This window comes from Stylophora pistillata, chromosome 1 (genome assembly GCF_964205215.1).
Source record: "Stylophora pistillata chromosome 1, jaStyPist1.2, whole genome shotgun sequence".
Taxonomy (NCBI): domain Eukaryota; kingdom Metazoa; phylum Cnidaria; class Anthozoa; order Scleractinia; family Pocilloporidae; genus Stylophora; species Stylophora pistillata.
The window spans coordinates 39,267,150-39,293,946 of record NC_142519.1 but is presented as its reverse complement, the minus strand read 5'-3'; the positions used below and the strand labels follow the sequence as shown (position 1 = coordinate 39,293,946).

Sequence of the window (26,797 nt, the reverse complement as noted above, 5' to 3'; positions counted from 1 at the left end):
ATCTATAACTTTTTAACCTTCAACTACTTCTGAATCAGTACAGGCTAATAGTTTGTTAATAAGTTACCACTCCTAAGAAGTACTCTCATTCCGAAAAGCTCCACTTTTTTCGGCCGATGATTTTGAAGAAGCGCCCGGGCGCTTATTCGAGGAAATACGCTAAAACGGAATTGGTTGATTAGGTTTGACGGAAAATGTTTTTAATTGAAAATCAAGTGGGACTCGCCATGCAACTTGTGAGGATAAGATTCTCTGATAGAAGTATTACATTTACAAATAGCTCAAGACTTCTCTGAATTTTTGCAAAGTAGTTTGACGCATTTATATACGCTGAGGAATTTTAGTAATTATGCTGTAATCACGCTCGATCCTCAGCCTACGGCATTATACCCAAAATTATGCTGGTATAATTTATCTGATCCTATCAGTGACCGTCAAATAGCTTTAATTGAGGTCTTTCAGATCTCAGTATTTTCACTGCTCGTCAGCTCTAGATCTGGATCTCGAGGACTCTTTGGATCAGCTTTAGCAAATTGGACTGCCATCGTGTGTAAAAGTAACTTATGAAATTAACAAGGTCGTCGATTTGAGTTTCCATATACTCTAAAAAGCAATAGTTTGGAATTCTTTCCAATCAAATATTATTAATAAAATCAAGCAAGCCGTGGAAACTGTCATCGGGTTCTTTATCGAATTCAAGTAATGTTTCGCTTAAGCTATAAATCACGCTCTTATCATAACGCTGTAAAGATATTTTGGGAAGATATATCAGCGAATCAGGGGTGTATCGGAGGAAAATAACTTTTGTGCTGAACTATAAATCATCTAAGTTGATCGTCTCTCACCGATAATAACTGTGCAAAGGTAGTTTGTTGCCCCTTTGGGTCATTTTCTCCAACTCGGAAATGATTTTACCCGGCACCAATTTTAATTTGACTCCCTATCAAGGAGACTTTATATAACTGTGATAAAAGCGATGTTCACATTTCCCATGTAGTGCACCTTTTCGTGTGGCCAGTTGAAGTCATTTAAGCTAAGAGGCATTTTCCACTAATGTACATAGAATTTTCAAGTTCCGGAATCAAAACCTTTATAGTGAACTTGAATCATTTTCAAGGCTGACATCGTTCTAGAAAGATTTTTTAAGGAAAAGTTTCAACAGTATTGCGTAAATGGTTTGACGCATTTACGCATAAGAGCTTCAGTTATTATGCCGAAATTTTGCTCGTTCCTCCGATTACAACATTATACCCAAAATTATGGCAGCATAATTATCTAAGCAGTGACCGCCAAACGATTTCAGTTAAGGTCTTTCAGATCTCCCCTGTTATACAGTTCGTCGCAAACAGTTCTGCATTTCGAGGACTCTTTGAATCTGAAGAATGGAAGGCCAGTCTCCAAATATTTCCAAATATACTTAATTAGAAGTCATTCTCAGTATCACAGTTTTTCGTCCGCTCACATACTCTGAAAAGGTGAAATGGCTTATTTCATTCAAAATGGTTAGGACACACACCATCTTTTCGCTCTTTAGAATGTTTTCTTCGCCTAGTGTATGAGAGAATCACCCAGACTGGTTGTATATCATCCCCTCCGCGAATGAAGTGACACGTGACTCTGGGATATTAAAAGAAACGTCATAGTGTCTGATGTTTTTTTTCATTTAACTCAGCCCTAAGCTAGTCTCCAAAACCGAAACAGTCATTCCAAACAAATTCCAAGAGTCAGCGAGTATCTTTTTGCAGGTTTGCTGATTTGAGCAAACATGAGGGTCCTACTAACATTTCGGCAAGGAAGGATGTCAATCAGCCACAGTTTAATAACCAGTCGTCAGTGTATTATAAAGGACAGCAGAGTTGCCGTTCAGTGGATTCTCCATTCTATAACCTCAAACTGAATCGCTTCCATCCGATTGTGTTGCTAGATCAATGGCGATCACTAAAAGTGTGAGAGACGCTTGCACAAATGTAATTAAATGACATACTCTGATCTTTGAAGCCTTGCCTGATATTTCAGTGGATGTTACTGTCAGGTTATATTGGCACTACACCGGAATTATTTCTGAGATAGCGATCAAGATGGGAAAGGAATTCACTAGACTTAAATAACTAGAGATCATTCAAACACAACTGAATCAATTCACCTTTTTTTCGCTCTTACAACTGTCAAGTAAAGTAACTTTTGAAATTCATAAGGTCGTCGATTTGAGGTTCCATTTAACTTAAAACTGAAGCAATTATTTGGTATTCGTTCCAATCTAAATATTGTCAATAAAATCAAGAAAGCCGTGACGGTCGTAGCTTCTTGCTGCATTGCAATTGTTTCCAACAAGTTTTTAATCGAGCTCAACTGATGTTCCGCATAAGCTTTGCGCTCTATGTCATATACTGTCTGAGATTCCAACATCGCGGTCGACATATGCATATACCGAACAGACGGTGTGGTTATCATTTCTAGTGATAGTCATATCCAGTGTATGGTAACAATCAGTGATCGCGTCTGGTACTTCTACGCTCAATCAATAAAACTTGGCTCTACAAACTGCAAAACTCCGTAAAAATCACCTTTTTGATATGCTTTTTACGCATAAAAAGAGAAATACGATACTTCTTTTTATCGATAGTTAACTTTAACTTCCTTTCTCGTCTGAGGCAAAAAACATTGGTCTAGTAGGTTTGAGGGAAGGGTTTTTTCGTTGAATATGAATTGGGAATCGTTATACAACTAACCAAGATACAACTCTCTGGTAGAAGAATTATTTAGACGGATAATTCAAGATTTTTGGAAATGTAGATTTTTATCATTTTTGTGTCACCGTGATGGATATGAACCTACCGGCTAGTGATACCCCCCCCCCCCCTACCCTCATATTCATCATAGACGACTGTTTTAAATAGCTTCAGAAATAAGTAAATCGAATGTATATTAGAGATCGTGGTCCACTTCAAAAGCCACTCCCTCCTCCGTGAAATATTTTATTACCGCCACTTTGGAAAGAATGGTTAAGATGTGCGCTCTTTGTCATATCGCTGTAGAGATATTTTGGAAAGATATATGTCAGCGATTATCGGAAGAAAATTACTCTTAATCAACTTAAGGGCCTGCTACCAGTTGGCTTGTTAGCTCAATTGGTAGAGCGCTGCAATAGTATCGCAGAGGTCAGTGGTTCGAATCCCGTACAGGCCTGATTTTTTTCAGGTCTGATTTTCGCTGTTGCATAAATAGCGCTCTCTACTGCGAGGATCGTGCATCATTCGAAACAGGTTTTGTTTACAAATGCAAATTAATCTTGTGTAACCTCACTTGTTCACTTGAAAATCAAAGTTAAATGGTATTTTTTACAGAATGGTTTCAAATACAGAAAGAGTTTGCAACACCATTTGAAGAAATGTCGCCACCAGAGCTAAACAAATGTCTTCAGAAATTTTATCTGTCAGCGAAAAAACGAAACGGCAGGTTTTGCAACAAAAAATCACTTACCGCGATCCAAGCCGCGTTGGATCGTTACGCACGGGAAAATGTTGGAATCGTTGCTGGAATGTATGAATTAAAATCAATTTTTGGTGGTGTATACTATCTCACTGTTTTAGTATATACTAAAACAACTATTCGCCTCAGTGTCGGTGGTTAGCGGTGAATATTCACCGAGCCGCTTCGCGGCTCGGTAAATATCCACCACTAACCACCTCCACCTCTGTGAATAGTTGTTAAATATTTACTGTATTTCATTCCATTCACTTGACAATGACCGAAGGACGGTCGAAACGTCGTGTTTTACCGATGATTTTTAAAGTCATTTTCAAGAGCGATTTTCTGGAAAACCTTACTACCCTCGAAAAATCAACGCACGGCAAATGACAGACTGATGAATCTTTACTCCAACAAAATCTGTTTTAATTTTGAAAATTGGCTAAAGGCAACCTTTATCCACTTCAGTTTGAAGACGTTTAGTCGAAATTACGCTCAAAACTGGTGTGTTTTGACAATGGGCATTCTGCCCAATGATAGCCAGTGCAGAAAATACAGCAATGTTTAGCACGAAATAGTAAAAAAAAGAGCCTCCAAAGTAATTTGGATATACGATTCGTTCCACAGAAATAACTTGAGTCACAGCGGCTCACGAAGGCTCCCTGATCACATGCAAAGAAATACGGCATATTTAGCAGTCCCGCAGTAGAGTGTCGAAATGGTGTTTACGCCAGCGGTTAAACGTCTGAAAACTAAACCCTTCAAAGAAGAACGATTATAGCGTCAACCATAAATAAGCAGCTAATCAGGGATGGGAGCCAGATATATCATATTCGAAACTTTGAGCATTCTACTTTTCAACGTGACCCCTCAAAATGTAGCATTATGCCTTAAGCCACAAACAGGTAATAATAACAGGGTGTTCAAAGCAGCTTACTGCAACTTCGCACTAAAAAATTATCATTTTATTGGACCAAATTCTTAGGCTACACGTATTCATGTCTTATTGAGTATGTGAGGCAGTAGCCAAGCTTTTAATAAGGCAACCTAGTCTAAAAAGTGTGAGAAGAGTAGTATTGAGAAACGGCGTTTGAAACGTATCTGGTAAAAAGGACCCCAAAAACGTCTTTTTAAAAGTAATAGAAACGCATTTGACACATTTACGATCAAGTATGTTAGTATTCATGCCGGAAGTATGTTTATCATTATTCCCAAAATTATGCCGGTAAAATTTATCTAAGCCTATCGGTAACCTTCAAACGGTTTCAATTCATGTATTTCAGATCTCATTATTTTCACTCCTCGTCACAAACAGTTCTGGATCTCGAGGACTCTTTGGATCTTAGAGCAAGAAAGTTAATCTCCAAATGTCTCCAAGTATACTTAATTTAAAGTCGTTCTCGGTATTACAATTTTCGCCCACACGCATACTTTCAAAATGTTAAATGGCTTATTTCATTGAAAATTATCGGGAAACACATCATCTTTTAGAGGTTTTTACGGGGACGATAAGATGACAGGCCTGGTGTAGTACATTACTTTGCAGTTATCCATATGCAATGTTAACTCGGTTACTCCCTGAATGATTGATGGGTGACCTCTCCCTACAATTTCAAACTGTTTACAAACGCTCACAAGTAATTAAAATACGACGGATGAGAATTCCCAGCAGAAATACTGATACAACGCCAACAATGATAAATGAATCATAAATGAAAAGTGTGGTAGGCGGTAATTTAACAGTGTACATCATTAGTGGGTTGTGAATGGGTTAACTGGCTATAAGGGAATAAGTTTAGAATAGACATCAACATGAAACAACGCACAGTATCACAATAATGTGCTTTGAAAAGCACTTCAGAGGTGTGTATGCTATTCCGTTCAAAATGCAGATCTATGTATCTTGTCAAGAGAGGTTCTCTCGACTCTGTACATTCGTATGGCTTCCAACAGTTTCCACAATTTTTCCTGGGTGATGCATATAGAATCAGTGAATAACTTGAAAAAAAATTGGTGTTGAGGTGGACACGATTTAGAAAGTTAAAGAAAAACCTTTTGACCCCTCTCTTTATTGATGGATTACAACATTATGAGAGGTGGGCTGCTTTTTACCTCTCCAAGGAATCGTTCAAAATCAAGTTTGGAAACAAAATCTCACCTTTAGAAAGTATTGAGTTGCTGTGGTAACTTATAGAAATGTTGATATGATGAAAGAGTTTTAAAATAATGTCACCTCTAGTCATAACACAGTGAAACAACTTTCAGAGAAGGGTAAAAAAGTACTAGTAGAAAGACCAAGGCCGGCTCGGGATGACAAAAACCTATAGATATAACAATAGAGTGCACATTAAGCTGACGCGCAAGATTAAATGATATCAATTAACTATTACGGTATATTTAATAGAACAAAAACTTTGTGTGACCACGTGAACTAGACCAATTTAACCAATTTACATGATGATTAACGCGCCCAAAACCTATTTGATTCCCTCCACAACATAGAGGGCAACTAATAAACAAACTGAAAAAGGTTGAAATAAGCAAACCGCAGTACCCTTAATGCAACCGCATGCTGAGGAAGAGAGAGGATACCTCACAGGGTTTTCACGCAGTGTTCTCTTTTTCTTTTCTTTTTTTTTTTTGCTTTCGTTTTCTTTCTGTTTTTGTCCTTCTTTAAATCTACTCTTTAATTTTCTTTAAAGCGCAATCTTAAGTGAGCAATCTTGACAATATTTTTATGTCGTGACTGAGCTTTCAGAGAAACTGCTCATTAGGGCTAAAAATCATCTGAAATCTTACGATAAGATAGCAAAAAGTCTCGGTTCACTTTTACTTATTCAGTTAAAAAGGAATCATCACATGAGAAAGTTTGAAATGTACTGTTAGATACAGCTTGCAACTTAACCCGCCCCTCCCTCCCCCCTCCTCCCTCGCTTTCATAAATATAAAAAAATCCTGTTTCCATCGCCACCTTATCTACTGTATAACTTTTTAAGCTTCAACTACAGCTGAGTCAGTACATGCTAGTAGTTTCTTAATAAGTCGCCATTCTTATTAAACACTCTCATTCCAATAAGCTCCCCTTTTTTCAGCCAAGATTTTGAAGAAAAGCCAGGGCGCTCATTCGAGGAAATACGGTAAATAGATTTGGTTGATTAGGTTTGACGGAAGATTTTTTTTTATTGAAATTAAGTGGGACTCGCCATGCAACTTGTTAGGGCAAGATTATCTGATAGAAGTTCTACATTTACAAACAGCTCAAGACTTCTCTGAGTTTTTGCAACGCAGTTTGACGCATTTCAGTACGTATACGCTCAAAAATTTTGGTGATTATGTCGGAATTATACTCGACCCTCGGACTATAGCATTATACCCAAAATTATGCCGGTATAATTTATCTGAGCCCATCAATGACCGTCAAATAGCTCCAATTAAGGTCTTTCAGAGCTCACTATTCTTACTGCTCGGCAGTTCAGGGACACATACTTATTTCATGAGAAAAACACCACCTTTTCGCTCCTCATAATTATAATGTTTTCTTTGCCTAGCATATGAGAGAATCGCTCAGGCTGGGTGTATATCATCCCCTCAGCGAGTAGTGGCATATGTCTGTGGGATATTAAAAGAAACGTCGTGCTCTTTAATTTTTTCAAATGAACTCAGCCCTTAGCTAGTCTCCGAAACCGAAACAGTCATTAATGTACAGTTTCCAAGATCAGCATAAATTTTTTTTTTTTTTTTTTTATTGTAGGATTGCTGATTTGAGCGAGCAAAAGGCTCCAGCTGATATTTCGGTAAGGACGAGTGTCAATCAGCCACTATTTGAAAACCAGTTTTCAGCGTATTATGAAGGACAATGGAGTTGCCGGAAGTTTGGATTCTCTAGTCTATAACCTCAAATCGCTTCCATCCGGATTTGTTGCTAGATAAATGGCGATCGCTAAAGGTTTGAGAAACACTTGCAAAAATGTAATTAAATGGCATACTCTGAACTTTGAAGGCCGATCTAAAAAAGCAATGGATGTCACAGTCAGGTTTTATTCGTACTGCACCCGAACTAGATTATTTCTGAGGTGGCGATCAAGATGGGAACTGCGAGGAGTTGAGTAGACTAATTAAAGAACTAGAGATTATTCTAATACAACTGAATCTGTTCACTTTTTTCCCGCTTTTACAAATCGAACTGTCATCATGTATTGAAGTAACTTACGAAATTCATACGGTCGTCGATTTGAGTTTCCATTTACTATAAAAAGCAATTACTTGGGATTCGTTCCAAGTAAATAAACATTGTCAATAAAATCAAGAAAGCCGTCGATGCTCCGGGCTGCAGAGCAAGTGTTTTCATCAAGTTCTTTATCGACTTCAAGTAATGTTTCGCTTAAGTTGTAAATCGTGATAACATGCCGTGCGCTCTATCATATATTTTCTGAGATCCCTGGATCGCGGTGGACGTATACAGAACAGACGGTGTGGTTATCATTTCTAGTGAAAGTGATATCCAGTGTATGGTTACAATAGGTGATCGCTTCCGGATATTCTACATCAAATAAAACTGGGCTCTAGAAACTTCAAAACTCCGTAAAAATCACTTTTTTGATATGCTTTTACACACCAAACGAGAAATCCGATACTTTTTTGGTGTATTTCTGTCCCCTGATAAAAGCTGAAATAAGTGGCAGCTTTGTTGACATAAAGTGGATTGTTATCAGGAAAATTGAACCCTTTCACTCCCATGAGTGACCAAGACAGAATTTCTCGGCTTACAATATCAATACAATATCAAGCAGACAAGTGTTGGGAATACAGAAAAATATCAATAAGGGGATTTGGAGTTGATCCAATATCAAATTCTCTAAACTTACATGATAAGAATTGTATGGCAGACAGTAAGGAGAATTAGTAATGAGATCTTGGAGGTGAAAGAGTTCACCATCGGGATTCAACAATCCAGGCTCTAGCCTATTGCATACAGTTCGTACTGCGAACGTGTATGGTGCACACTTTCTCTCCAGAAGGTCAGCTTCTCGTCCTCGTTTGGTGGATAACAGGGTTAGTGAGGAGGGACTGGGGGACACTGGTGGCGGGGATGTGCAATTAGACGGGCGATGTTTTATTGCTCGCCGTTGATTTTTTTTTTCCACCGACTTTATATTTTTCAATTGCAAGTAATGGAATTGTGCCTGAGACTGCCTCAGTTCCTCTCATTACACACATGGATGTTACAGCATTAAATAAAGATTTTGTTCGTTGGTACTTACAGTTCCCAGAGCTCTGTGGTCCTGTTGAAAATTCCCAGGGGTAAGTTCTTTAATTGATTATTGGACAAGTCCCTGTCAACAAGAAATCATTTCATCAGATAGTTAGATTTGCACTGTTAGATAATGCTGAGAACTTTATATGACTCTGACCAGGTGGAGAGGGCCACAAAAGTTGCTGATTTGATTTTCACCTGGAAATACACAGGTAAGGATGGGCCTACACGTTAACAAATATCAGTTAACTTTAATTTCTTATCTCACCTGAGACAAATAACATTGGTCGATTAGGTTTTAAGGAAGGTTTTTTCGATAGATAAGAAGTGGGACTAGTCATACAACTAGCCAAGATAAAACTCTTTGGTAAAAGTATTATATAGACAGATAATTCAAGATTTTTCTGGACTGGTGCAACAAATAGTAATTACCTTTTGAAAATTTAGACTTTTATGATTTTTGTGTCATCGTGAAGGATATGAACCCGCCGGCTTTCGATTATCCTCCTCACTCACCCCCCCTCACCTTCACCCATCATCGACGACTGTTTTAATTGCTACATAAATGAGTCAGTCGACAGTTTATTAGAGATCATGGTCCACTTCAAAACCCACTCCCTCCTCCGCGAAATATTTTATTGCCGCCACTTTGGCTAGAATGCTTACAATCCCGTCGATAAAACTTTCGTTGCTGACAACGAAAATGAAGCAACATTATCTTTGGCTTATCAAAGACTAACAACGGATTGTTAGGTAAACTGAAGCTTTTCATACATTGTTCTATTGATTTGTGTCCACTTTTTCTTTATGAAGGTCTCTTTATTTTTTCATATCATATGAATATACCCAGCGTAAACAACTCATTGTGAGCGGTCCAAACAAGTTAATTATTAACTCTTAACAACAACAAACATATGAAACATATGAGTGAACTGCGGTTATGAGACGTATATAAGAACGATCCTTCGCAGTAAAGCACTATTTGAGCAATAGTGAAACATATTCACTCATATGTTTCATATGTTTGTTGTTGTTCGATTTATCATCTACGGGTTTATATCGAATTCATTTGATGGCCTGCTCCCAGTTGGCTTGTTAGCTCAATTGGTAGAGCGCTGCACTAGTATCGCAGAGGTCAGTGGTTCGAATCCCGTACAGGCCTGAAATTTTTTTCAGGTCTGATTTCCACTATTGCTCAAATAGTGCTTTACTGCGAAGGATCGTTCTTATATACGTATTAACTCTTAGTCAGTCACGGTATTGTGTAATTCTCTGTAGTTCTCTGGTTCTCGTGGTTCTCGTGGTTCTCGTGGATGTAAGTTATAGTTTCACTTCCGGTTCAAGCGGAAGTCAAAGCGAGCGAGCGCAGGCTCAATTAAACTTCCGCCAGCGGTATCTCCTTTAAGTCAGAGACTGAGTGAGTCTCGAACGGGTTCATAAATCCGTAGTTTTATCACAAGAAATGAAGTGTTTTACCAAAGCTGGGTGTCTTTTAGTGGCTTTCAACATCTTGGGCTGCTCTTACGCCTACAGCATTCCAATTTCGGAAGCAAGTTACAGATTTATACAGCTTGTTTTGAGCATTCATTCATGCGAGTTTAATATGGTTGTAACATGGTGTGGTTATCATGAGTGATCAAAGAAGTCTAATATCCAGTAATCCAGAAGATTACGTTGTACGTAATGTCAAACCATGGTATCATTAAGTGTTTCTTCGAATTTGACCTTATGTTGTCCCAATTTCGCAGAATGTTCTGGAGTGAATCAGTCACTTAGAGCTACAAGATGGAAGGACGGGAGAATAAAATGGGATGAACCATAAAGTATACGTTTGTGACCGGAGACGCCAAATATTTGCTCATGATCCTTCTGTTTTGCCACAAGTTAAAGGTATATTGCCAATTCCATTCGTCTTATTTCACAAGGCTGGAGTGACGAGAGAACTGCATAGCTTTATAAATCTCATGAAAAGAAGCTTATATCTCTGCATGGAACAAAACTTGAAGCGTTAGTCTTTGTTCTCCAGAGTTTGACCAAAGATTTCAACAACTAGGTGAGAAAATCAATTAGCCTTTTGCATAGCCAGGAATTATTTTGAGAAGGAGCGTCTGTATTCAAAGAGAATGTGTCAAATGATAGCCAGAAAGTGGCTAAGTGTGATCATACGTTTAAACTGTCTTCAAATATTGGATTTTGGTCTAATAAGAGATGGGTGAAGCTAATTATTTATTGTTCTTAACTGATGAGGAGGGAAGTATGATAAGCTGGAAGCTGTGTAAAGGAACCAAGTTTTCATCTATTGAAAATGTTTTGCAACTCATAAAAGACTGCCTAGATAAACAGGAACAAAAGCCAACAATTTTCTTTTTAGATAATTGCTGTTCCTGGCATGAGTTTTAAAATGATTCACCTTTTACAAGGGTTAATGATGGTCGAATGACCTGCAATTCACACATGTGGAGCCAACATAGTACTGTGCTAATTGATTGTGTTAGATCAGATATATTGCGTTAACTTAAAGAAATGTCGATATCATGGTGGCTTAAAATAATTTCAATTCTACTCTTCAAAAAGTGAAAAAAATTTCAGAAAAGTGTAATAATTCTAATAACAAGACTAAGGATGGATAGGGATGACACACATGTAACAGTACAGTAGAGTACACTTAAGAAATAATATCCAATTCAATCATATCGTATGTCAATTACCAATTACATTAATTAAATTTGGTGAAATGAAAAGTATTTGGGGAAGTTTTCAAACCAAGTAAAATAGACAAATTACTGAGTCATGTAATGGTTAATGCACTTAAAACCTATTTAAATCCTTACAGCATAGAAGGCAATTAACACACAAATTAAATTGAAAAATATTGAAATAACCAATCCACAGTACTTCACTGTGATCCAACTGCTTGCTGATTAAACTGGACTGTAGCACTTAGCAGATGAAAGGCTAAAAAAAGGATGTGAGGCTTTTTCCGTATTTCTATAGGTTCCCAAGGGAATTTATATTAAAGTTGAGCAAAAGAAAATATTTCAACGAATGTTCTGGCCAAGTTTCATCAAAATACCACAGAATTAGATACCCTTTGAATTCATTTAAGTAGAGCTAACTCTCGTAAAAACAGACATCAAGGTTTCGGTCTCCACAGAAATCGAGTTTAGCTTTTTGTTGAGCATCAAGGGTAAAATACCAAGTGTTCAAAAAAAGCCAGCGATATTTATTATCTATTTATTTACTTCATTTTCCATAATTGTTTGTATCTTGTGGTCAGAAATGTCCAGATGTTAACAAGCGCACTTCCTCTCCTTATCACTTTCTCACATTCTCCTTTTTTACTTGGGCGTGTTTCAGTGTGCTATAAAGTAGGCAAAGGATTTTTGACAGCATTCTCCTGTCTAAGTAATCTTTGTTGGATGTCTTTTGAAACCTTCCATGCTAGATATGGAAAAGAAACTATAGAATTTAGGGTTTGAATCCATCAATCAATTCAATCAATCAATTTATTTAAACTCACTTGAATACAGTGTACTGGAGAAGATTATAATTATTACAGTAGTGTTACAAATATTATTATAAGGAATACGGTACAATAGGAGAACGGAAAAAAAGAAACTAAAATTATTTTATGATTCATGATTGTAACTAAGGATATCTAACAATTGAAAAAGGAGAGGAGGAAAAGAATATTTGAATACGTTTGTTAGTTGTGTGGAGTTTGGGGCACCCAAATAGTTTTAAGAACTAATCGAGTGGGTGTCCCAGAACAAAAAATTCAAACCAAGGGAATACAGTGTTAACAATTTACTAACTATTAAGAATAAAAGATATTTACACAAACTATTTAACACCCTTTTAACCATTGAAAAAGGGAAAGATTTGTTTAACATTAATTGGTAATGAATTCCAGAGTGTGGCACAAGTGTAACGCAGGGAAGAATACCATATTGAGTTGTTTGAATTGGGTTTACAAACAGGTTCTCATTCAGTAATTGACATGTATAATGTGAATGGACAGAAGATATTGGCTTAAAGTAATTAGTAAAACAGGAAGGAGTTTTTTTCTGGGACCACTGATAAACAAAAGAAAGAATCTCAAGATCAATTATATCAGAGAAATTTAAGAGGGTTGAGAGATTTCAGTAGTGGTTCTGAGTGTGATGCTGGTTCAGAAAATGTCTTAATTCTGAGTATACGCTTTTGTAAAGTAATCACTGGCTTTAAATAAGTGGGATAGGTTAAACCCCAAACTAGGATACCATAAGTGAGAAAGGGGTAGATTAACTAATAATAAAGCATATGAAGTATATCAGTGTCAACATAGTACCTCAATTTTGAGAAGATTCCTACACTTTATTACAGTTTTAGGTAGAGCTCATCAATATGATTCTTCCATGTCAGATTTTAGTCAAAGAATGAATTAAATGATTTACCTTATCAAAATTTTTGAAACAATGAGAATACCACAGCCAAACTCATTGTGGTCAATTGAGTAACGAATAGATTCAGTGATACCTAAAAGTGTGGGACTAGTTGAACACTACTGTCTAAAGCCAAACTGAAGTGAGTAGAGAATATTATGGCATTCAAGATAACCATAGAGGCTCTTATATATAGCTTTTTCATATATTTTGCTTAAAACAGGTAGCACTGATATTGGCCTACAATTATCTTTGTCTTGTCCAGAGCCTTTCTTGAAAACTGGAGGAACTCTTGCCAATTCAAGTTTATTTGGAAAAATTCCAGAGAAAAGAATCATTAGTTGGGGATGAAAGAAGTGGAGAAATATCGGTTTTAGGAATTTTTAGCAATCTGACTGGAAAACTGCAAAGGCCAATAGACTTGTCATTGCCCATTTGAGATATGTAAGACTCAACTTCAAATGAAGTGATACGGGAAAGGAACATTGATTCAGGAAAATTGCCATGTAGAAAAGAGGTAGGAGAGCAACTCCCCCTGTGGGCGCGCCTACGTTTTTCACTTTTAATAAAAAAACTAGTTGCCTTAGCTATTTGCCAGGATATGCATTTTGTACAAGAGGGTTAAGTAAACGAATTTATAGTGAAGTTTGTTTTCTGCAGTTTCTATAACCATTACCGAAACTGCTTTAAAAGATGGCAATTTTAGATGCTCTTCAGTATGGAAGCTGATTTTCAGGCTGACCAAATCTGATGAACTATTCGTGAAACTCCACAGTTAGCATATGGAAAGGTTTCTCCTATGATTCAGGAGGACTTCTGAAAATTTTCTCTGCTGTAGGAGGTCTAAAAATTGACAACCGCACTTTCAATACGGCCTTCGCAAGCTTTATAATTGAGAGAATTCGGAAACGTAAGCATTGGAAACGTTTATCACAACGGGTTAATCGTAACACTCTTCGTTTGCTGCAGCAACAGAGACAGCAAGATCTTCTCAAAAATTTAAAATTCTGTCATGTACATCATTAAAGAAAAGCAGCGTGTTAATCAGGAGCTCTTTTCAGAGCTCATAGAATCCCCGGTGAACACGGCAAGAGATGTGGGTAGAAACACGAGACGCAGTCGAGTGTTTTTCCCACTTCTTGAGAAGAAATAAAATATATTTGTAGCGCGGCAGTTCAAATTTAACGCTTGCCGCAAGTTTTTAGTCTTAGTGTTCAGTGAATTGTTCTAAGTGAAATCCGGCCGAATTAAAGCTGATACACAGAAACTTGCAAGTTTTTTCACATGATGAATTAGAGAACAAAATGCTCGAGGCGTGTGTTTTATGAATGGACAACAGCTGGATTCAAAGGAACATGAAAATTGCTCGGGATTATAGCGCCGTAAAACTCGGCTACAGTGACTGATTCGGCCTCCCACTTAGCGCATCAGAAAAGTTATCAGAGCAAGCTCTTAGTTTGACTATATCAACAAAGTTAAAATAGTAAATTGGCCACCGTTACGATTATAAAAGCTGACGTTTCGAGCGTTGGCCCTTTCGCTACCACGAAGGGCTAACGCTCGAAACGTCAGCTTTTATAATCGTAACGGTGGCCAACTTACCATTTCAACTTTGTTGATATATTCAAATTATTTCGTTACCCCCACCGACGCAGCCCCAAACAGTTTATTTAGAAACTACCAGCCTTTATTCAAGCTCTTAGTTGTTCACTCGAAGGGGACGATGTAATTTCTGAGGCTTGCTTCACTGCGATGACCGGAGATCGCCTTGAGATGGACCCCAGTATGGCCGCAGTCGCTCAGACCTTTTCATGATTTGTATAAATTTTAACAGTTATGCCAGTTTAGGTTTTTTTTCTTCGACTCGTGAATAAATTACACAACCCGCGCGGATAGCATAAATCGACAATTCAGTTTTACGAATCGTTATGATCCGTGATTTCGGACAACCCTCTAAGCTGCCGCGAAAGATTAAATAATATCAATCAAAATTAGTAAACCAAGTCTTGGGTCGAAATTACGAACCAAGTAAAAAAGAAGACTTACTGAGTCTCATGATGATTAATGCGCCCAAAACCTATTTAATTCCCTACAACGTATAACGCAACTAATTCACAAATAAAATTGAAAAGGATTGAAATAACCGAACCGAGGGACTCGTAATGTAACCGCATGCTGAGAAAGTGAGAACACTTCACAAGGTTTTTTTACCCATATTATTAACTCGGCATCGGTTCAACAAAATAAAATGTGAAATTTCTATAATTTAGGTACAATGGGGCCCAAGTGAATACATTATAGACTGCCAAGTATAGAAGTAAAGTTTTAAAATTTCAAACTGCCTTCAATTCATTTTATGAGAAAAATCTTAGCCAAAAACAAGGTAATTTCTGTAATTAACGCTCAGTCAATGCTCTCAAAAAATGTGGAACGTTGACTTGTCGATAACACATGGCGCAGGTAACAATGCACGAGGAATTGATTATTGCAGTTTTCGACAGTGACTGATGATTCCAGACCTAAGGCTGATCGTTGTAAAGACAAGCTCCAATGTTTGATTTCAATTTCCTTAGCGTGGACAAGTGTCTTAAAAACGGCAAACATCGTAAGATGCATGCTGTGAATATGATGAAAAAAATGTGACAAAGAGAATGCTTTCCAAACTCTTAAAAAACTGCCGTAGGACAGAATTAATTTTAACTACCTGTTTGCCTGAAACTTAGAGTTTAGATCATCAAAAATACCACATCGTATCATGGACACCGGAACAGGTTATATGAGTTAAATGTTGGTCACTTTTACGCGAAGTTTATAGCCAGTGAAGAAAATACAGCAATGTTTGGCGTGAAATATTAATAGAAGTGCCTCCAAAGCAACATGACAAAAAGATTCGTTCCACAGAAATAAAGGTCACAGCCGTTCACAAAAGTTCCCTGATCACACCCAACGAAACAGGCACATTCAATGGAATGTGTTCCGAAATTTTAACGTATTACACCGGCTCTGATAGACCTACACTTGCTTCCTATATCGTTCAGAGTTCAAATTAAAATTTTCTTCTTTCTGATTTTAAGTCGTTCAACAATCGAATATTTGTTATCTCAAAAACCTGCCTCCAACTATGCTCATTGCTAGTCTACAAAATATCTTCTGTTCTTTCCAAGGTCACCTGCTCTACACTTGGGGATAGTGCTTTTGCTCATGCTACTCCTGCCTTATGGTACTCTTGCCGTTCACAATCAAACCCTGTAACAGCCCTGCTACTACCAAGAAAGACTCAAAACATTCCTTTTTGAGAAAGCGTTCAGTACTAGGTTATAATACATTCCCCCTCCACGCCTCCTTAAATAAAAATAAAACCTGTTTCTATTGCCACTTTATCTATAACTTTTTAAGCTTCAACAACTCCTGAATCAGCACAGGCTAATAGTTTGTAAATAAGTCACCACTTCTATGTAGTACCCTTATTCCAAAAAGCTCCACTTTTTTCGGTCGATGATTTTGAAGGGGCGACCGGGCGCTTATTCGAGGAAATATGCAAAAACGGAATTGGTTGATTAGTTGACGAAAAATGTTTTTAATTGAAAATCAAGTAGGAGGCGCCCTACAACTTGTGAAGATAAGATAAGATTCTCTGATAGTAGTATTACATTTAAAAATAATTCAAGACCTCTCTAAATTTTTGCAAAGGAGTTTGACGCATATATGCTCAAGAATCTTAGTAATTATGCCGTAATCAAGCTCGATCCTCAGCCTAACGCATTATACCCAAAATTATGCCGGTATAATCTATCTGAGCCTATCAGTGACCGTCAAATATCTTCAATTGAGGTGTTTCAGATCTCACTACTTTTACTGCTCGTTAGCTCTGGATCTCGAGGTCTCTTTGGATCTACTTTAGCAAATCGGACTGCCATCATGTATAAAAGTAACATGAAATTAAGAAAGTCGTCGGTTTGAGTTTCCATTTACTCCAAACAGCAATAGTTTGGATTCAGTTTCCAATCAAATCGAATTCAAGTGATGTTTCGCTTAAGCTATAAATCACGCTCATATCATAACGCCGTAAAGATATTTTGGGAAGATATATCAGGGAGTGAGGGGTGTATCGGAGGAAAATTACTTTTATGCTGAACTATAAATCATCTAAGTTGACCGTCTCTCATCGTTAATAATTGTGCAAAGGTATTTTTTTTGTCCCTTTGGGTTATTTTCTCCAACTTGGAAATGATTTTACCACCAATTTTAATTTGACTCCTCATCAAGGAGACTTTTTATTTAACTGCGATAAAAGCAATGGTCACAATTCCCATGTCGTGCACCTCTTCGTGTGGCCAATTGAGGTCATTTAAGCTGAGAGGCATTTTCCACTATTGTATATAGAATTTTCAAGTTCCGGAATTAAAAGCTTTATATTGAGCTTGAATCATTGTGAAGGCTGACATCGTTCTAGAAAGATGTTTAAGGAAAAGTTTCAACAGAATTGCGTAAATGGTTTGACGCATTTACGCTTAAGAACTTCAGTTATTATGCCGGAATTATTCTCGCTCCTCCAATCAAAGCATTATACCCAAAATTATGCCAGCATAATTATCTAAGCAGTGACCGCCAAATGATTTCAGTTAAGGTCTTTCAGATCTCCCCTTTTTACACTGTACGTCACAAACAGTTCTGGATTTCTCGGACTCTGAATCTGAAGAATGGAAGGCCGGTCTCCAAATATTTCTAAATATACTTAATTCGAAGTCATTCTCAGTATTACAATTTTTCGTCCACTCACATAATCTAAAAAAGTGAAATGGCTTATTTCATTAAAATGGTTAGGACACACACCATATTTTCGCCCTTTAGAATGTTTTCTTCGCCCAGTAGATTAGAGAATCACCCAGACTGGTTGTATATCATCCCCTCCGCGAATAAAGTGACATTTGACTCTGGGATACTAAAAGAAACGTCATACTATCTTTTCATTAAACTCAGCCCTAAGCTAGTCTCCAAAACCGAAACAGTCATTCCAAATAAATTCCAAGAATCAGCAACTATCTTTTTGCAGGATTGCTGATTTGAGCAAACCAGAGGCTCCTACTGATATTTCGGTAAGGAAGGATGTCAATCAGCCACGGTTTAATAACCAGGCGTCATTGTATTATAAAGGACAGCAGAGTTGCCGTTCAGTGGATTCTCTATTCTATAACCTCAAACTGAATCGCTTCCATCCGATTCTGTTGCTAGATCAATGGCGATCACTAAAAGTATGAGAGACGCTTGCACAAATGTAATTAAATGGCATACTCTGATCTTTGAAGCCTGGCCTAATATTTCAGTGGATGTCACTGTTAGATTATATTCGCACTACACCCGAATTATTTCTGAGATAGCGATCAAGATGGGAAAGGAATTCACTAGACTTAAATAACTAGAGATCATTCAAACACAACTGAATAAATTCACCTGTTTTTTCGCTTTTACAAATCGAACTGTTAAGTAAAGTAACTTTTGAAATTCATAAGGTCGTCGAATTGAGGTTCCATTTAACTTAAAACTGAAGCAATTGTTTGGTATTCGTTCCTATCTAAATATTGTCATTAAAATTAAGAAAGCCGTCGTAGTTTCTTGCTGCACTGCAAGTGTTTCCAACAAGTTTTTAATCGAGTTCAACTGATGTTCCGCTTAAGCTTTGCGCTCTTTGTCATATACTGTCTGAGATTCCTAGATCGTGGTCGACATATACCGAACAGACGGTGTGGTTATAATTGCTAGTGATAGTCATATCCAGTGTATGGTTAGAATCAGTGATCGCGTCTGGAAGGTCTACGTTCAATCAATAAAACTTGGCTTGACAAACTGCAAAACTCCGTAAAACTCAGCTTTTTTATATGCTTTTTACACATAAAAAGAGAAATACGATACTTCTTTTTATCGATTAGTTAACTTTAGCTTCCTTTCTCGTCTGAGACAAACAACATTGGTCGAGTAGGTTTGAGGAAAGGGTTTTTTTGTTGAATATGAATTGCATTGGGAATCGTTATACAACCAGCCAAGATAAAACTCTTTGGTAGAAGTATTATTTAGACGGATGATTTACCCTCATTCATCATCGACGACTGTTTTAAATAGCTACAGAAATAAGTAAGTCGACAGTGAAGTGGAGATCATAGTCCTCCTCAAAAGCCACTCCCACCTCCGTGAAATATTTTATTGCCGCCACTTTGGCAAGAATGGTTAAGATGTGCGCTCTTTGTCATATCGCTGTTGAGATATTTTAGGAAGATATATCAGCGATGTATCGGAAGAAAATTACTCTTACGCTGTAAATCGTGGAAGTTGATCGTCTCTCACCGTTAAATGTGCTCAAGTAATTTTTTTTGCCCTTTGGGTTATTTTTCCCCGTAATGATTTTATGATCGACTTTAATTTAACTCTCCATCACGGAGACTTTTTATTTAACTGTGACACAAGCGATGGTCACATTTCTCATGTAGTGCACCTTTTCGTGCGGCCAATTGAGGTTATTTAAGCTAAGAGGCCTTGCCCGTTATTGCATATAAAATTTTCGAGTTCAGGAGTTAGAGCTTTATGTTGACCTTGAACCAATTTTAAGGCTGACATCTCTCTAGACAGATTTTTAAGGAAATTTTCAACAATATTGCGTAACGGTCTGAGATCCCACGATCGCATCTCAAGGAATCTTTGGATCTAAAGAGTAAAAAGCCAGTCTCCATGTTTCCGATCATATTCACTTTTTAAAAATTCATTCTCGGTATTACAATATTCGACTAAAAGCGTAATTAGAAAATGTTAACTGGCTTATTTCTGAGAACTGTGGTTTGGGAAACATTCCATCCGTCTAGCAGGAAGAAGAATCGCCCAGACTAGGTGTATATCATCTCTTAAGAAAATAACTTGACATATGTCTTTGGGAAAATGAAATTAAAGAAACCTTATGCTCTCTTACTTTTAAAATTTTCTCAGCCTTTACTAGTCTTCAAAACCGAAACAGTCAAGACGGACTAATTCTGAGAATCCGCTACATTTTTTCGCCGGATTTTCGATTTCGAATATATTACTGTAAAGCTAGCATTTATGACGTATAGACTCTGAAATAACAAAAGTTTTGAGAGGTCTTATTTTGGTTGACACGTGCAAGCCTTTAAACTGATGGTGTTTGTTTAACTGAATTACCAGCCTTCGCGTTACCGCGGACATCCAAACAAACTAAACTGTATCGCTCAGCTGATGAAAGGCTAAAAAAGGATGTGAGCCTTTTCCAATATTTCAATTGGTTCTCGAGAGAATCTTTATTGAAGTAGGACAAAAGGAAATGTTTCGAAGAACTGATTCTGGCCAATTTTCATCAAAATCTGACAAAACTACAATATGTATCCTGCCAAGAGAGCTTCTCTTTACTTTGTACATGCATGTGGCTCCCAACAGTTTCCACAATTTTTCCAAAGTGACGTATATGGAATCAGTGAACAGTTTCAAAAGATTGGTGTTGAGGTAGACGCGAAAAAGCTAAGGGAGATGCTTTTGAGCCCTCTCTTTTTTTGACTGCCAAAGGACTTCAACATTATGGGAGGTAACCCGTCCCATACCTCTTCGCGAAACGGTCGAAAATGAGGTTCCGAACAAAATTTTATTTTTAGAAAGTGAAAATTTTATGACATTGTAAATGGACATTCAAAAAATGGGCAAATTGAGTAGAAATCAATTATGTGACAAGACCTCTTGATAGACCTCTTGTTGAAAGATCATGAATTAATTCAATCAATATATTGAAAAAAGTTCTCTTTCTTAGTATACAGATCTGAGCGAGTTTGACATTGATTACCTACATGATGGTCGAATGATCATGAGCTTATGATGCTGCACATTTGGAGCCAACATTGTACTGTACTTAGTAATTGAGTTCTCAACTATATTGCTTTGCTAAGGTAACTTAAGAAATGTTGATATGATGAAAGAGGTTTAAAATTATTTCACTTCTAGTCATAAAATAGTGAAACAACTTTCATAGAAGTGTGATAATTCTAGTAGGAAGACCAAGGACGGATCGGGATGACAGAAACCGATAGACATAACAGTAGAGTGCACATTGAGCTGACGCGCAAGATTAAATGATATTAATTAACAATTATATGTAGTAGAACAGAAACTTTTGTGACCAAGTTAATTAGACCAATTAAACCGATCTACGTAATGATTAATGCGCCCGAAACCTATTTAATTTCCCCACAACATGGAAAGGAACTAATACACAAATTAAACTAACAATAAGATTAGCCAAGCCGCAGTACTCTTAATGTAACTGCATGGCAAGGAAGTGAAAATATTTCACAAGGTTTTTTGACCCATATTTTCTCACGCACTGTTTTTTTTTTTTAAATCCACACCGTTAATTTTCTTGAAACCGTAAACTTGGGTGCCTTGGGTGAGCAATTTTCACAAGATTTTCATTTTGAAAACTGGCGAAAGGGAACCTCTATCCATTTCAGTTTGAAGATGTTTAGTCGAAATTGCGCAAAAAAAATTGTGCGTTTTGACAATGCGCATTCTGCTCAATGATAGTTAGTAAAGAAAATACATCAGTGTTTAGCGTGAAATAGTAATAAAAGAGCCTGTAAAGTAACTTGGAAATACGATTCGTTCCACAGATATAAAAGTCGCAGCCATTCACGAAAGCTCCCTGATCACACGCAACGAAACAGGCATATTCAGCAGTCCCGCCATAGAGAGTCGAAATGGGGTTCAAGTCAGAGGTCAAACCTCAGAAAACTTAACCTTTCAAAGAAGAACGATTTTAACGCCAACCGTAAAAAAACAGCCAATCAGTGATTAAGGCCAGATATATCATATTCGAAACTTTGAGCATCATATTTTTCAACGTCACCCCTCAAAATGTAGCATCATGCCTAAAACCACCGATAGGTAATTATAACAAGGGTGTTCAAAGCGGCTTACAGTAACTTCTTACAAAAAACTGTCGTTTTATTCGACCCAATTCTTAGCCTACACGTATTTATCTCTTATTGAATACGTGAGGCAGTAACCAGGCTTTTAATAAGGTAACCTAGTCTAAAAAGTGTGAGAAAAGTAGTACTGAGAAACGTCAATTAAAACGTATTTTCTGAAAAGAACCCCAAACACGTGTTTTTCAGTAAAAGTAAGAGAAACGCTTTTGGTATTTTTACGCTCAAGAATGTTAATATTCATGCCAGAAGTGTGTTGATCATTATTCCCAAAAATATGCCAGTAAAATTTATCTAAGCCTATCGGTGGCCGTCAAACGGTTTCAAGTAAGGTATTTCAGATCTCACTATTTTAACTGCTCGTCACAAACAGTTCTGGATCTCGAGGACACTTTGGATCTTAGGACTGGAAAGTTAGCCTCCAAATATCTCTAATATACTCAGTTTTAAGTCATTCTCGGTGTTGAAATTTTCGCCCGCACGCATACTCTGAAAATGTTAAATGGCTTATTTCATCGAAAATTATTGGGAGACACGATCTTTTCGCTCCTTATAATTGGAATGTTTTCTTCGCTAAGCAGGTGAGAGAATAACCCACACTGGGTGCTTATCATGCCCTCACCCATTCGAGGGTGACGAGTATTTCTGGGATACTATCTGGTTTTTGAAAATTATGGGATACTATCTTATTTTTTAAATGGTGGGATACAGTACTATCTTATTTTTAAAATTAGCTCAGCCCTTAGCTGGTCTCCAAAGCCAAAACAGTCGTGACGGACAAATTCCAAGAATCAGCAAGACTTTCTTTGCAGGATGGCTGATCTAAGAAAACAAGAGACTCCATCTAATAATTTGGTAAGGAGGGGTGTCAATCAGCCACAATTTAAAAATCAGGCGTCAGCGTATTATGAAGGACAATGGAGTTGCGGCGGTTTGGATCTCCACTAATGAAATCGCTTCCGTCCGAGTGTGCTGCTGAAGAAAAGACTATCGCTAAAAATGTGATAAAATGGGATACTCTGATCCTTAAAACCCACTCTAACATTTTAGTGCATGTCACTGTCAGGTTATATTCATGCGGCATCCAAACTAAATTCTTTCTGAGATAGTGATCAAGATGCGAAAGGAATTCACTTGACCGAAATAACTAGAGACTATTCGAATATAGCTGATCTGAACTGACCTTTTCTTTTTTTTTTCCTTCTAGCAGTACAAGTGTTTCCATCGGGTTCTTTGTCGAGTTCAAGTAATGTTTTCCACTGGCGGATCCAATGGTTTTATGACCACTTTTAATTTGATTTCTAATCAAGGACACTTTTTATTCAACTACGACACAAACGATGTTCACATTTCCCAAATTAAACTCTCAACAAAGAAAGATTTTGACGCCAAACATCAAAAGCGCAGCCCACCGGTAACTTTCAAATGATTTGAAGGCTTTTCAGATCTTATCATTTTTACTGCCCGTTATAAACACTTTTACATGTAGGGGAATCTTTGGATTCAAAGACCGGTACCGAAAAGTCAGCCTCCAGGCTTCTGATTGTTTGCACTTTTAAAAAGCCATTCTCGGCCGGTAATATTCGCCTCAACGTACACACTAGGTGTATATCATCTCCTAAGTAAATCAATCGACACATGTCTTTGGGAAAATGAGAAAAACAGCCTTTACCACTCCTCAAAACTGAAACAGTTAAGACGGACTTATTCTGAGAATCAACTAGATTTTTTCGCTGGATTGAAAAATCGTCCCACGCGCGCTTCTTCAAAAGAAACCATGACAAACTACGTATCAATGCAAAGCTAGCGCTTATGACATGACTTATTCTGAGAATCGTGAAAAACTACATATCATTGTAAAGCTAGCGCTTATAACGTATACATTGTGAAAACAACAAAATTTTTGATAGGTTTTGTTCTGGTAGGCACGTGCAAGCCTTTAAAGACAACACTGACGGTGTTTGGTTGACTGAATTACCATCCTTCGCGTTACCTCGGACATCCAAACGGACTGGACTGTATCACTCAGCAGATAAAAGGCTAAAAAAGCATGTGAGGCTTTTCCGATATTCTTATTGGTTCCCGAGGGAATCGATCTTTAGTGAAGTTGGACAGAACTAATTAATTCGATTTCGTTAAAACCCTACACGCTTTTGTGCGTAACTACCTTTCCTTTTAAAACACTTCTGCCGTCGAAAGTCATCGCCAAAAAGTATTTCTTGATAACTGAAACGGCCACCAGAAATAAGCCGAGGTTCGTTTGCGCGATCTAGGTGCGAATCTCCACAAATTTATAAACCTCTCTGCGCAAAAGGAAAAATAAGTAATGATAAAAAGAAAATGAATTAAACGAGTAAAGAATAAAATGAGATAGATGGCTGACATTTTTGAGCCCTGGAAATTTTACCCTGGACCTTCGACTCCTCACGAAAATCTACACTCTTTAAGAAATACACAGTTTTCACGCCTCATTTTTAAAAGCGCGTGTCGATGCGGTCAGGCCGGCAACCAATGAAAAGCAACATTGAACTCTCTTATGAGTCTCGTGACAAAGATGCTATTTAAATCAGTCCCGTAGGCTGAGGGGATTTGGGGGATTCGGACGACCCCCCCACCCCCACTGCCTGGAAAGGTCCACTTAGTGGCCTACTCACAAATAATTTGACCGGCTTAAAACATATCTCGCACGTACAAAAAATATTACTGAAACCCTAGTTGTGAAAACGTGACACTATACCTGCAAATGTGACGACTGTGGAAAGGAAAGAAAAGACGATAATTTTTATGATAAGAAGCCTTTGAATCACCAAAGAAACGTGGCGATTCCTTTACTTGACCACATTATCATGTGAATCGAAGAGCAGTTTTAGCCTTCGGCAAAAGTTGCAATATCGCTAATTGGCCTTGTTCCAAGTGTTCTCTGTTCAAGAAATGTCAACCTCAATACAGTTGTTACCACTTACACTAATGATCTCCCGTCCCCTGAGTTGCTCGAAATGAAACTTACGCGATGCATGGAAAAGTCGATACTTAGCAATGGAACCGCAATTATGGCCAGCTTCACCTGCTGTGGCAATTAAAGATTGTGATGCTGCCCTCTTTCCAAATATTAGCATTCCTCTCCAAATTTCCCGCACAATTCCAGTCACATCGTGCCAATGCAAACGAAGCGCAAGCACGTTGCGACGACTGAATAACTACACGCGTGCATCGATGGGAAAAGATCGCTTGTCCCATCTTGCGCTTTTGTACATTCACTACACTACCCCTGTGGACTTGGACACTGTAGTAGACTGTTATACTGGGCTACATCCCCGTCGACTTCAACTGGAAAATCTTTTGCAACAACGTTAAGTTTAACATTAAAGGTTCGTTTTCAGCGAAAAAGAACCCACCAATAAAAAAACTAGCCTACGGGCCTGTAAATTCACAGAAAAAGTCATCTCGCGACCCTACCGGGGAAAACGATCTGTTGAAAGGAAGTCCAAAACTGCTCTACGAAAATCAAGAGTAAGATCCGACTTTTCTGCCTTATCAATATCTTCTGTCCTCGATTTCTCCCTTAGACTTGCAACAGAGTTACTTCTCTTTTTAATCGCTTCATGGAGACTCTTATTTCTCAATGTCTTGGGCAATTGACGAATTTAGTTCTTTTGTGTGGTGTAATACAAGTGTAAACGGAATAAGCAAATAGAGATCCCAGACAAAAGTCCGGGAAAAACCGTCAACACTCTGCTGGAGACTCTCGAATTATTACACCTCTCACTATTCGGTACCAACTACCCTAAAATAATAATCGTGACCATATTTTTTCTATGCTTACTTTTATCTTTTATGAATTAATTCATGCTTTTCTTTGCAATGCACACTCGGCCATTTAGGTTCTTAGGGCCTTTTCGCAGTCCAAAGTCCTAGTCAAGAGATAAGAAAATCTGTTTGTTTTTCTACACCTTTTGTTCTCTTTGGCGCAGTGTTACCTTTAGTTCCAGCCCATACACATGTTTTTACTTAATTCATCTTTACTTCCCCATTCCATTTATCTGATCGATACTGGGAGTGGTTTCCTTTAAATATATATTTTTTGTATTTAGAATGACTTTGCCGCCATGTTGTCACCATACGCATCTGATCATGATTTCAGTGTTCTTTGCCTTTTCTCCCACCGAGTCCAGGGTTTCCAAATGTCTGAACGATATTCCTGACAGATCTTCGAACAACCGAACACCCTGCCGATTTGAAATGCGTGCTTTGTTTTCACATAAATCCTCTCGAAACAAAAGAACATAGTTGTTTGTTCCAATTTTCCGTGGTCCCCGACATCCTAGAGTTTATTGGAGATTCTATAATGTTACTTTTTGAGGCCAGGATGATAATGTTCCAAGAGAGAATACTTCGTTCGAAGCTGGATTGATTTTTCCGAAGTTAGGGAGAGACAATCAAATTTGAATAAAGTATATCGCGGAAGCGAAAAAAGGCGGAGATTGTTAAAAAAAAATAAGAAAAAAAAAGAAGGTAAAAGGGCGAGCAATACCATTAGAGAACTGATCGTAAAGTCACACCACGTCGGCTGGCATAGGACCAAGAAACCCAAGATGATAGTGGGAACGAAATGATTCCATCCCCAACAGAGTCGGCTTTTTAACGAAAACCTACCACTTGTGTAGTGCATGTCACTTCTTTGG

At 37.7% G+C, this 26,797-nt stretch overlaps 1 protein-coding gene and 1 pseudogene across 1 annotated transcript in view; one reads left to right on the top strand and one right to left on the bottom strand.

Annotated features, from left to right (window-relative positions):
- Positions 1–9,258, bottom strand: part of LOC111346380 (uncharacterized) — an 87,885-nt gene extending 78,627 nt beyond the window's left edge. Inside the window, exons 1-2 of the mRNA XM_088747485.1 lie at positions 9,239–9,258; positions 8,730–8,801 (exon numbers count right to left, since the gene is read on the bottom strand). Coding sequence (XP_088603611.1) covers positions 8,730–8,801; positions 9,239–9,258 — 92 coding nt within the window. The remainder of the gene's footprint in view (positions 1–8,729; positions 8,802–9,238) is intronic.
- A 13,774-nt stretch (positions 9,259–23,032) lies between these two features.
- LOC148742450 (52 kDa repressor of the inhibitor of the protein kinase-like) lies at positions 23,033–25,469 on the top strand (annotated as a pseudogene).
- The last annotated feature ends 1,328 nt before the right edge of the window (positions 25,470–26,797 follow it).